General features: G+C 32.8%; 1 protein-coding gene across 9 annotated transcripts in view; it reads left to right on the top strand.

Moving 5' to 3' along the window:
• The window catches only part of FAM172A (family with sequence similarity 172 member A), a 567,690-nt gene that overhangs the window by 394,042 nt on the left and 159,996 nt on the right, over positions 1–13,652 (top strand). For 8 of the 9 annotated variants that reach the window (XM_051993679.1, XM_051993700.1, XM_051993655.1 and 5 more), the window contains one exon: positions 10,459–10,543. The exons of the other annotated variant lie outside the window; for it this stretch is intronic. In XM_051993679.1, coding sequence (XP_051849639.1) covers positions 10,459–10,543 — 85 coding nt within the window. The remainder of the gene's footprint in view (positions 1–10,458; positions 10,544–13,652) is intronic. 9 annotated transcript variants of the gene reach the window in all.

Here is a 13,652-nt window from a genome sequence, read left to right as displayed (position 1 = left end):
AACTTTCATCCCATTATTTCCCTTTATGATATTACAGGTATCTGACTAAAAAAATACCTTTTCCTTATTTGTATTTACTTTTTTTTGGATATCATAGCTAATTGGCATGCCCTATTCACACCCTCAACTCTTTTACCATTAAATTATCTGCATTTTTAATCACTTGATAGTCCTGGATTTCCTCCAGTTACTTACATTCCAATAATAAGGCCATCAATACTTCATTCAGTCAGCCCTTTATCATGAGAAATGTATAGTAAAGAAGTATGCCAGTTATGTGGTGCTATAAAGACCAAAGAGATAATAAATAAATTTATCCTTTAGTTTTTAAAAGGAATCAGCCATATAATTCCATAGTTTGGCAAATTATTGCAGTAACTAGTAATTTCATTGTTATTCTTTTATATCAAATAACTTAATTTTACTCTTCAGGAAATAAACTTATGCTACAATTTTTTTCTTCACTTTTCTCTTATACTGCAAACCTATATCATTTTGTCCCTATTCTAATATCCAGGTATATTTTAGCATTATTGTTTTTTCATGTCTCTCTGCAATTGAATAGCAGTATTCCTAATTGATTTTTCCCTGGTTCCTTAAAATTTTTTTTTTGAAAGGATCATCCTTTTTTTTTTTTTTTTTTTTTTTTTTTTTAAATTTGGCGTGTCTGATTATCCCTGGATCTTAATATTGTGACCAATTCAATTTTTTTTCCTAGAAATATATGTCCCAGATTATGTATTTTCTACTTCTTTCAGGCAAGTTATCATTGCTTATATAATACAGCCTGATTTTGTCCAATATATATGTCTTTCCAAATTCCTTTATGTTACTGAGATTGTGGTGTTACGTGATTTATAACCATATAGCATCACCAGAATAATATGAATGCCAAAAAGATAGACATTTATTTAAGAGAAACTTGGTATCATTGATTAAAACTAATGCAACTCTGAACTTAGCTCATTGTTCATCTACAGTGCCTATAAAACATGTTTACTGATAGACTAACTCAAGGGGTTGACCATTCAGTTATATGTCATAATCTGGGTAGTGTCCATTCTTTAGTAGCTTATCTTTTCCTCTGAAGATTTCTAGCCTGATTTCTTTAGGGTAAACCTGGATGTCATTGAGAAGGTGCTGTGATGTTACTAATCAGTACTATTAGCATATGTAAACAAGAGTGTCTGGAGAACCTCACTATCATTAAGGAGTCCCATTTGTATTTAGATTTCATACAGCATATTCATTCATCCATTTGTCAAACATTTATTTAATCGCTTTCTTTGTGCTAGACAAAAGAAATAATACAAAACAGAAATAAAATTGTTCCTTACTCACTGGGAGCTTACATTTATATTGGGGGAAAATAATAAGTACCCAGATAAGTGAATTCATAGTATGTAAAAAGTTATTTGTAGGAGGGAGGCCATTAGTAACTAGTGGTAGAGAAAAATAAATAAATGTTTCCTGTAAGAGATAGCTCTTGGTCCCTGAAGGAGGATAGATTCCAAGAGAGCAGAAATGAGAAGGGGAGTATGAAAGACAGCCTTTTCAATGGCACAGAAATATACTTTTGTATGGGAAGCAGCAAGTAGGGCAGTGTGGCTGAAATTTAAAATGTGAAAGGCAATAACATATAATAATGCCAGAATGGAGGACTGCAATCAGATAGTAAAAAACTTCAACTACGAAACAGAAAAATTTGTGTGTATTTTAGTGGATAGGCAGTAGGAAGCCACAGGAAAGTAGATATGGGAAAGATTCGAGAATGGAGAAATTTAAGAAAGAGAAGCCAATTTGGCACCCACTATACTACCCCGGGCAAGAGCTAATAAAGGCCAGAGGTAAGGTTTGAGCCTTTCTCTACGAGTGTTAAGATGCTCTTGACAAATGCCTCCCTATTTTGTGTTTCGCTTGATATTAACAATCATTATACTTTAGTTTTATGTTTGCAGGTATTTAGAAATCTTGTATGATCTTAATAGTTATATGGGAGACTTATTGGTGAGGTGAGAGCCTTAAAGGTGTATTTTGATCTGCCAAGTTTAATGTGTTTTTTTTTTCTATAATGAACAATAATAATATAATAATAATAATAATAATAATAAATTCAGGAAGATCTTTTATTCTCTACATCTCTCAGTCAGTTGACAAACAGAATCTTAAAAAGAAGATAATCTGCAAAGGGATGGCTGTTACCTGCTGCAGAAACCATTATCATAGAGATGGAAAAAGTAGCATAAGGGTCAATAGTTACTATTGATTATTACTTTTTTTTTTTTTTTTTTTTTTTTTTTTAGTATTAGAGGAAAGAACAGAAACTGGACCTGGAATTTCATTGGTCCAGGGAATTTCCAGATGAAGGAACTTCCTCTACTAATGCAAATTGGCCCCCTTTTTGCACCTATAATCCTATAGAGGATTGCCTAGAGCACTGAAAAGTGAAGTAATTTTCCCAGGATTCCATAGTCAGTATGTTTCAGAAGTAGGGTTTAAATCCACATCTTCTTAGCTTTGAAGCTAGCTCTTTGGGTCTTTTTTTGGTAGTCATGTCATCAATTTTCTTACTCTTTAGATTTTCTCTCTTTTAAGATATCTTAAAAATGGATTTTTGAGAGATAATAATCTTTGCTTTTCATAAAAACACACAGAAGATCATGAAAAATAAAATTATTGGTTTACCTTTCATCTGTATTACATACTCTGTCTGAAATCATTTCCAAGTAAGGGAAAGGAATATTGAAAACTTTTTTTCCAGTGCTATTTTATGGTCACAACTATAGGAAATGCTAATGATTGGGAACCCATGGGAACAAGTTTGAAAGCTGATGAAGGAAAAGCAGTCAGAAAAGGAGGCAAGCTGACTCTCCTGGCCAGGAAGAATTCAATTCAGTTCAGATCATTAAATACTTATTAGATGTTTTCCATATGCAAGTTATTAGAAGGTCTTCTGAACTTTGGTTTTATATCCCTAGCATCTCACCATTGATCTCTTACCTGATAAATCTAGTGCTCATTTCTGTGACCATCTTTCACCTCTTTTGATAGTTTTGACCAGCTACCCCCTTTTAGATGATCTCATCTCCCTTGAATTTCCTGGCACTGCTTTCTACATATTTTCCTCCAGTTTGCTCCCTCAGCTTCTTTTGCTGTTACTCCCTGCTCCAAATCAGATCTCAGGGATCATTCCTGGGAGGAATTAAGCCCTCAGCTCTGACCTTCATTAGACTACGTAGTATCATTTTCATTCACTCCCAGCCTCAGCTCCCACCCTGATGATTTTCTCCCTTGAAACAGTCAATAAGCATTTATTAAATACTTACTATGTGCTAAGCATCGGGCATACACAGAAAGTAAAAAGCATGAACCCTGATCACAAGATGCTCGTGTTATTAAAGAAAAGACAAAATGCAACTATGTACATATGAAATATATTCAATGTAAATGGGAAATGATAAGGGAGAATCCAGGGGAAGCCCTCTTACAAAATAAAAGATACCAGAGGAGCTTGCTATCTCCAGTTTTAAAAGTTGCCACCAAATCTGGGCCTCTGAAAAAGGCATGGCCAGACTGCCCTATTGTTCCACTAAGCAGCTATTAAAGCTTAAAACTTTTGGAACATCTTTGTATGTTATCTTAAATGTATATTTCTCGAAGGCAAGGATTCAAGCTTTTATAATTGTATTCCCAGAACTTGACATAGAGCTTGACAGTAAATGTTGCCTTTCATTCATTCATTCCTTTGCTTTCTCATAATGCAACTCTTAAATTCTCTTATGCCCATATCTAGAATTCCATCCTTTTTTACCTCTTTATCTTAGAATCTTACCTTTCCCCAAGACTTATTTCTCTTGTCCTACCATCTTAGACATATAGCACTTAGTGACAACTATGTGAAACGTTTCACTCCAGTTGTTATGCTCTCTTCTGTTCCTATTATTTAGTATTTACTTAACTCACAGGTTATCTGCCTATTTACTATAAGCTTCTTGAGAGCAGGGACTGTTTTAATTTTGTGTTCACTTGTCCAGTACCTAACAAAATACTTTGCACATGATTGGCAATTAATAACTGCCTGTTCAGTTGAATTTTATCCTCTAATAATACTCATAGCTTATTTTTCTGTAGTACTTTATCAATACGGTGTTTTTCCATACATTTATATCATTTGGTCCTCACAACACCCTGTGAGGTTAGTAGTGTAAATATCATAATACTCAGATTATGGATGAGGAAACCAAGGCTCTGCCTGATGATGACTTGTCCTAAATCCCACAATTAATGAATGGTGAAGCCAACAAATCATACCCATTTTCCTGGATACCAAGACTAGTATTCTTTCTATTCAATGTCACATTTCTATTCTGCCCTCTGTACGTTCTTTCTAACTTCTTAGTGCCATACCATGTTTGCCTTTCTAATATATGACAATTAATGAACCCAACATATAGCAAAAAGAAGGTACTTTCTTTCCTGGGATCTGATAGGTGGTAGTTGGGAATGAGAAGAAATGATAGGATTATCTTTTTGGTTACTTTATCAACACTTCTCTCAAAGTATTCATTCTGGGGATTAGTTCAATATCTGTGAGATTTTGCAAATACCCTTTAATTTATATTGATGATTTCTATTCAAAATAATACCTATATTGATTTCCATGAAAACAGTAGTTTATTTCTAAGTACAACATTATTTATGAATAAGGAATATTAATTATTCATATTTCCATTGTAAATGAAGTACAATTCCTCTTAATATTTATTCCTTTTTTTTTTTTTTACTAAACTTTGTTTTAAATTTGGTTAGAATTTCATAGTGCCATTTTTTTCAGATCTTCCCTTTTCTAGAAAATGATCAAATACTCCCTATTTGAGTCCTTTTAGCACTTACCTTTTAAGACTTTAAACATTCATTATTGAAATTGATAATGTTGAAATCTTAGGGGGAAGAGTTCTCATTTCTTCCCCACAGTTGGTTTAAACTGAGACTTGTCTCCAGTTGACATCAAATCCAGATGGAAGACTGTTGACAAACACATCATCTTGGGAAAAGGAAAGACAGGAAGAAGAGAAAACATTTCAGCAAGTTCCAAAAAATATATTTGTTTTCCTGATTTCTAGGATTAATTAAACTAAGTGAAAGAATTTCCTTGTTTTGTTATAGTAGTGGCCCCATGCAACCCTCAGCCATAATCTTTGTTTTTTGTGTTATATGATTCTGGGCTTTGAACTCTGAAAATATGGAGGATGATTTAATCTTAAATCCTTTAAATATCACTGAATGTCCAACATGCCCTTTAAGCAACCATATCTGAAACTTATCTTTACATAGGTAGAGCATATTTGTAGTAATTATCTCTTCTTTCTTACATATACTTTGGAAATGCAGACTGGCTGCTTCCTATCCCATCACACTCATAAAGAAGATAAAAGGACACAAGCCTATATTCTCCCTATTTATTGTTTCTTTATTAGGTGGTCTTTCCTTTTTTTTTTTTTTTTTTGACAAGGTTAAAAAAGACCATTCTGTGTCTTGATCACTGAATGGGTATTGTATCGGTCAAAGTGAAACCTAGGAAAGACCTTAGCTTAAAACAGCCAAAGTCTCTCACTACATGTAGGACCATCTCTAGTCGTCTTGATCTATATCTTGCCTCTGAACCCAAATGGCTCAGAAGAGAAAGTGAAACAGGTGACCTTGCACAGCTCTCCCTCACTTCATTCCAATTCCTTTGCATGTCATAGCATCACCTCCTTGATGTCATGGTCCTCATTGAGAACCAAGGATAAACAACAACTTACCCCTTGATGAAAAAGTTCTGAGAACTGAATAAATTGCTGCCTACACAAGACTATTATTCCTACTGCTCATCCCACACAAAATTAAAATGTCCAAGTTCCTAATGTCTATCGAACATAAGTAACCCATTGTAACCCCTAGCACTTCCAATGTCTAAGCACAGTTTCCTGGGTGTGATATGTATTAGATTTGCTTCATGTTTTTTTTTGTCCTTTTATCTTAATGACAGCATTTTCTTCTTCACTGTTTTCATTTATTTTTCCAAAAGAGATTTTAAAAAACAACATAAGTCAAACTTTTGGTATCTTTTGATATGGAATTAACTTTAAACAACAAAACCAATTAAAGCACACATTTACAACTATTTACATTTAAAAAATGAATTCAGACATAAAAATGTTCCTAATAGTTTCTTAGTTACTCTCTCTGTGTCTGCTTCCTTTCTCTTTGTTTATTCATTTACCTCTGTATTTGTATATGTATTTTTTCCTCTGCGCTTTCATAGTTGTGTTTGTGTTGTGCTGTTTCTACTTTCTTCCCTTCATATGTCTTTCTAAGTTTTTTATGTTTCTTACATTTTATAATTGTAATTCAGTAGAATACCACATAAAGGCAACTTGGCACAGTGCATCAAGTGTTAGGAGTTTTTCAGACATGAGTTCAAATTCCAATTCCAACAGTTATAAATTCTGACCCTGGGCAAATCCGTTAACCTCTGTCTGCCTTAGAAAATTCATTTACCATAAAAAGAAAGGGGATTTCTCATACAGGGAATTTGCTGTACTAATGAACATATATTTCAAGTGCACATAAAATTTTATTCCATTAATATACAATATTTAGCACTTCACCAGTTGTTGGACAACTACAGATAATACAAATATGCATATCTGTGGGACTATATATATGTGCATGTGTATATATATGTATAAGATGTCCTTAATATTTACAGTATATTTAATGTACATTTTAATAGTCTTTTTCTTTAAGATAAATATATCTAGGTCCCAAAATGGGGTTATTGGATCAAAAGATATGACTATATTTGTGACTTTTGTTGTACACTGCCAGGTTACTCTCCCGATAGATTCTATCAGGTTATAATTTTCCAGCACTTTCTTTTTTCCACAATACTGCCAATATTAAATTTTGTCAAATTCTGTTATTTTTGTCCATTTGTGGTACCTCACAATTTTTTAAATTTGAATTTCCTTAGTTAGGTTGTTCAGTTTTTCAAGTGATTGTGTCTAATATGTCTATTCAAGATGTGTTACAAATTGCCTGTTTATATCAATTAACTATGGGGCAGCTAGGAATACTGGGCTTGGAATCAGGAAGACTCATCTTTATGAGTTCAAATCTAGCATCAGATACTTACTAATTGTGTGATCCAGAGCAAATCACTAAACCTTGTTTGCCTCAGTTTCCCAGCTATAAAGTAAGCTGGAGAAGAAAGTGGCAAACCACTTCATTATCTTAGTCAAGAAAATCTCAAAGGGGTCACAGAATCAGACATGACTGAAATAACTGGACAACAACAAAATCCTTTAACCATTTTACTAATGCAAACTTCTATAGATACCTCTTAGGAGCTTTTAAAGATATATTGCCTATAAGAATGAATGGAGTCTAAATCCTCTACCCTCCTTCAGTAATTGAAGCCTAAAAATTTATTTCTTAGTACTGATTTCAAGATATATTGTTCTTATCTCTTTTGAAATATCATTTAAATATAGAATATGATTTTAATTCTATTATGCTAACTTAACGATGAATGGAATTTCAAAATTTAACCTTATTGATATTAAAGGTAATTTGACCGATATTGCTAACCAGTTTTTAAGTCTTTTCTCCCTTCCCCATAAAGTAGTTTTATTAGATTTTTAAAGATTGCTTCACTTATATTTGTTTTTTATTTTACTTATTTGTTCAGAACCACTGAGGGGAATAGGAGGAAATTGTTGACTTTTTTTAAAATTTGAGATATTTGTTTATTGTTTAAAAGCACAAATTGGGTTTATTTATGTTATTTGAAATTGAAAATAATACTGTCACTTCAGCCTTTAAATCTCCTATCGGGGATTGATGAGTTAAAGGGGAATTTGTAACACATACACACACACTCTGCCTCTGTCTCTCTGTCTCTGTCTCTTCCTCTGTTTCTGTCTCTGTCTCTCTCTCTGCCTCTCTTGCTTTCTCTGTGTCTCTGTCTCTGTCTCTTCCTTTAAGAAGGAACTATAGGTCTGTGGAGCTGTTTTCTCTAGTAATTTGCTTCTCTTTTGAAAACTGAAGAAATGTTAAGTTTATGACTTCATTTACCATGATTTGTTAATAAACCAATAAACAAATTTGGGTTTCCTCTGCAATTACTGAGACCTCTTTCTTTTATTAGTCCACTAATTCTGGATTTAACCTTAACAGTTAGACCACAGCTGATGGGAATAAAACATCACCTGGGACACAGTCTGATAGTTCTGACTTACCAGTTAAAAATATAAAGGAATTTGCCCCCACAAACTGTCAGAGAATTTTCATTTCCTTTGAGAAATCAAAGCCCTAAAACTTACTGCAAGATAAATCCTAAAATTTCAACTCTATATCATTTGGCTCTTTACAACTTGATCTTAAATATTTGGGCTAAAGCAAACTTCATTTATAGTTACTTCCATTTCAGTCACTTAAAACCAATCATAAGGAAAAATGATTAATGAAGTATATTAACATTCATTAGTATTAGAAAATCTCTTATAAACAGTATTTTTACATTTATGAAGTGTAGGTGAGAATTATTAAGACTGAGATATCATCTGGGTAATATCTAACTTTCATCAGATTTAGGGGAACTTGTAGAATGAATAATAATTAAAATATATACCTAATCGCTGCCTGTCTGTCTGTAGTGCTAATTGCTGTCATTGAAAGACTGAATTGTTTAAAAAAAAAAAAAAAGTATTCTTCATTGAAGCTATCTCTCCTGTATCATTGGTGGCCTATTTTTAGTACCTATAGAAGTCATGATTTTTTGAATTTATTAGGAGCTGTGATGAATGATAAAACAAATCATCCATTTACATATCTTGACACTGCTTTGGAGAATACTTATTTCTTACAGGCAAGTGTCACATTGTATATAAAAGCTGGCTAATTGTGTGCTAATCTTCTGCATTATCTAGAATTCTCTGATGTGAGGCTCTATCAGTGGCAATATTAATTTTGCTTATTTCAAATGAATAAAATACCTTATGAAAACTCTACTTCTTTATATTTTCCACAATTGTACATTGTGTAACTTTGCATTCAGTTGTTAATTAAGATTAGGAGTGCATATTATAGAATAGTTTCTACTTTAGACCGTTAAGCTTTTGTGAAACATGAAAATACTTGGATTTTTTTTTCATCCATTTTAAATTTTAAAAGAGAAAAATAGCATTTAAGAACATTACTGGATGGTGTGTTTGTTTTCATGTTTTTTTTTTTCCACACAGTTCAATAGTTTCATTGATCTACTGTTTCTTACAAAAATCTGCCATGCTTTGTGAACTTCACTTTCTAATCTCATACAGCAACCCTTCCTTTATGTTATTCCTGCTCTCCCTGGTCCCAGAACAGTAGGGTTGCCTTGACAAATCTATTCAAAAGCCATTCCTCGGCCTTTATTGGTGGGGACTGGGGCCTTTGAAATTCTCTCCTCACTGCAACACAGCTGACATCTTCTTCCAGACAGAATGAATTAAGGAAATACAATAAGACACTTGATCTACCAGTCAAGGATCTTTCCACAGTGAGAACGGATTCCATGGTGCACAACTAGAGCAGCAAGCATCTAAAAATACACAATACATGCTTGTTTACTAGAATAGCAATTGACCATTTTTCCAAACATGATTGATGGGATGATTTCTTAAAAATCTGTCTGGAAATTCATGTTTTTTTTCCCCTAACAAATTTAAAAAACAAAGTCATATGAAACTGATAGTGTTTTTAAAAGATTAGACTTTTAGATAAAGATTTAAACTATGTATGGAAGAAAAGAATGTGCAACTTTTTTCTTATCTCATTTATTTGAGCTATAAATCATCACATTCTTTTATAGGTAAAAAGTTAAAATGATAAGCTTTGAATCCTAAAACAAATATTTTAACTGTGTTAGATGGAATTTCTTTTGGATTATTTAAATTTTTGAATAGGGTTAAGTTAAATTCATTTAGTCCAACTTCTTAAGTATAAGGATAAATTTAATTTTGGAATCCACATTAAAACAATAGAACAGAAATTTATTTGTTTCTATTCACAGGGTCAAATAAGTAATTTTAATCAAAAAGAGAAAATAGAACATCATTCTCATTATTCTGTTTATTCCTTTTGTTTGTGACTGCATAGTCAGTCTTTCAGTAACAGCAGCTTGGATTGTCACTGATTATATGTCCCCTTCATATGAGCAAAGGAGTAATAGCAAGTTGTTTAGACTACTCTTTTGTATTCATGATCAACGATTGCAAAATGTTTGTAAAGGCAAGTGTTTAAATTATTTGGAAGATAAGGAAATACATTTTTAATGGTTGATTATTGAAAGGAAAAAAATTAATCTTTGGACCCTAAATTTTTTCTTGCTTTAGATTATTAGTTCATCAGAAAATTGTCTTTGTTACCTTGCAGAACTGTTGTAATTGGGTGTCTAGTTCAGAACCATTAGATACATCAGTGGAGTCCATGTTGCCTGACTGCCCTCGAGTCTCTGCAGGTAGGTGTACTTAGGCACCTTCTATGGGTACATGCATGGCTACTCACATACTTGTGTGGGTAGCTGCTTTCTTTTATAGGTTTTATTTTGTTTTAATTTTTTCATTTCTTTTAGTATTCAATTTGTTGTTTTTTTTCCATGTTCATATATTTGGTTTATGATTTTGTACTATATAGTCATCCTTATATAATTTTTTTCTACTCTTATCTTGTTCTTCCTTTCCTTTTTTGGGGACAGATAAAGTTTTTTTTTTTTAATTTTGATAAGCTCCAAATTTGGAAAATTGAGTATATTTGGTTCAAAGCTTAAGACTACATTTTCCCTTTAAAAATAGGCTATGATATCAAAGAAATACCTGAACAAATAAAAAATCATTTTAGTGATACTCATTACAAACCTATGTTATCCATTGGTGAAATATGTAAAATTATAAACCAGAAATGTTAAGACAGCAGGCTATGTGTTCTCTCTTAGAATTATGAAACAATAACATTCTACATTGCAAATAATGAGAACAATTCTTAAAAATTGTATTTTCAATTAATATCCCTTCGAGACATATCATAAGAGAGTTGTATGTGATACTAAAAAGTATATGATGTATATATTGTTTGTGATACTGAATGAGTATAGAATATCCAAGGAAGGATGGCAGGGCCCCAGAGTAGGTAAAGAACACTTAATAAAGAATGTATAAAAATTGAACAGGGTTTTGAAGAATAAATAGAAAGTAGTTTCTAATAGGTAATGAGCAGTGTATGATGCTTTTGTCACTGGGTGGTCCTGGGTTTAAAATGCTGTCCTTTCAGGACCTATTTACTTGGGTCACTTTGTGGGTAATTTGGAAGCTGTTACCAGGGCAGCTAAGTGGTACAATGCTTCAGGAAGAGCTGAGTTCATATCCTGCCTCAGACAGTAATTACTTGATCCTGCGCAGGTCACTTAACCCTGCTTGCCTCAGTTTCTTCACCTGTAAAATGACCTGGAGAATAAAATGGCAGACCACTACAGTATCTTTGCCAAGAAAAGCCCAAATACGGTCACAGAGTCGGACATTACTGAAATAAATGAACAGCATCAGCCCCATCAGGTTAAGCCTAGATATAACCATGGGGACCAGGTAGATAGACTTATCCCAACTTAGATTAGTCAGAGAAATCATCATCATCATAGATCTAGTGCTGGAAGAGATGCCATATACTATATGGCTCAACTTTTTTCACTTTACAGATGAAGAAGCTAAGGCCAAGAGGACTCAAATAACTCAGAATTATACAGATGCTAAGTGTCAGAAGTAGGATATTTAGGCAAGTCAATTATGGTTTAAAAATAAAATTAATTAAAACAAAATAGCTTTTTTAGACATCTTCACTCTATAGAGTTAGATTCTCTCTAGTACGTTAAACCTTTACTTCTTGCCTATAAACTTAATCATGACAAAGTGCTTAATTTCACCTCAGCACTTTTCCTAACCTTGTTTCAGCCCTTCCCCTAATTGTACAGTTCCTTCTATCTCTTTCTACTTTATCATTTTGCTCATTGTGATTTTTTTTCCATCAATAAACTTGACTTAAAATGGAAAAAGTAGATTTCCATTATTTTCTTTGTGTGTATCTATGTGCACATATACATGTGCACGTATATTTTCATTGGATCTCCCATGACTATCTTTCAAGTCAATATATTTTCTTTCCATTTGGCCCACTTAGCCTACTTAATTTCCTGTCCTGTAATGTAAAAGTTAGGTTTCATGAAGCTGCTTCAGATTACTCAAGAAAATTTTACAAAGGGGCTATGACTTTTTTTTTTCTGGAACATTTTATCCTATTTGAGCAGTGCAGAACCATTTTTAAACCAATATATATTGATTTTCCTCAGAGCCCATGAAAGTATATTTGTTTGTTTGTTTTAGGTAAGAACCTAAGATGGAGTATGACAGTAGAAGTAGAGATAAAAGAATAGACACACAATCCATTATGAAGGAAAAACAGATAAAATTTGAAGAATATGGCAATAGGAGCTTGAAAAAGAATAGAAAGTGAAAAATCTTCAGGCCTAGGTGACTGGGAAAATGAAATGAAAATGTCAAGAAAGGGACGTTCAAAAAGAAAACAATTGGTTTGAAGCTAGGCATACAGTATCCAAGATGATGCATGATATATCAGTAGAAATAGTAGGTATTTGAAGCTTGTGTATACTATATGGATCCTTCTGAAATATTTGAATCTTACTGACGGTATTTCCAAGTGGAAAAAAAATCTGAAATTTCTAACAATTTAGATGTTATCTAAGTAATTGGAAGCTTTAAAGATCCAAAATTATTTACATATATAATCTAAAACTTCATAATATGAAACTGCAAAGGAACCATATTGATCAAGGAAACAAAGTCACAATTAGAGAAAAAATAGTTTAAATAACTTGTTTGTCATCCATCAAATAATGTTGAATTGAATATTTAAGTTGCTCAAACCTGGATATCTGAACTCCATTTAGCTCCTTCAAACAATCAGATAATAAATTAACAATCATTCAGGCTGGGCACAGAAAATACAGAGATGAAATGGGAATCAAAGAAGCTACTTGAATTCTACTGGGAGTGAGAATATGTACAAAATGTATGAAAATAAATATGAAGTAATCTAAGAGGGCACGCTAAGAATGTGGAGATATCAGGAAAGTTTCATGTACAAAGTGACATTTGAGATGAATTTTGAAGTAAACTAGGGATTCTTATGAGGTAAAGGGGATTCCAGGCTTTGGGTAAAAGCCTATGTAACAATGTAGAAATATGAGACAAAGCACCATGTGGGAAATAGGAAGAAGTCCTGTCTTGTTGGGCTGCTAAATGTGAAAAGGTATCAATGAGCAAAATCAAAGCTCTGCAGAACAGATGTATTATTCCCCAATTGATAAATAGTGAAAGGATATGAACAGTTTTCATATAAAGAAATCTAAGCTACCTATAGTCATATGAAAAAATCATTATTGATTAGAGAAATGCAAATTACAACAGCTTTGAGCTACCCCCTTATACCTATCAGATTGACTAATATGACAGAAGAGGAAAATGATAAATGCTGAAGATGAGGGAGTATTAGGACACTAA

This window comes from Antechinus flavipes, chromosome 1 (assembly GCF_016432865.1).
Source record: "Antechinus flavipes isolate AdamAnt ecotype Samford, QLD, Australia chromosome 1, AdamAnt_v2, whole genome shotgun sequence".
NCBI lineage: Eukaryota > Metazoa > Chordata > Mammalia > Dasyuromorphia > Dasyuridae > Antechinus > Antechinus flavipes.
Note: the sequence above shows the minus strand (reverse complement) of the source record. Positions and strands in the feature narration are given on the sequence as shown.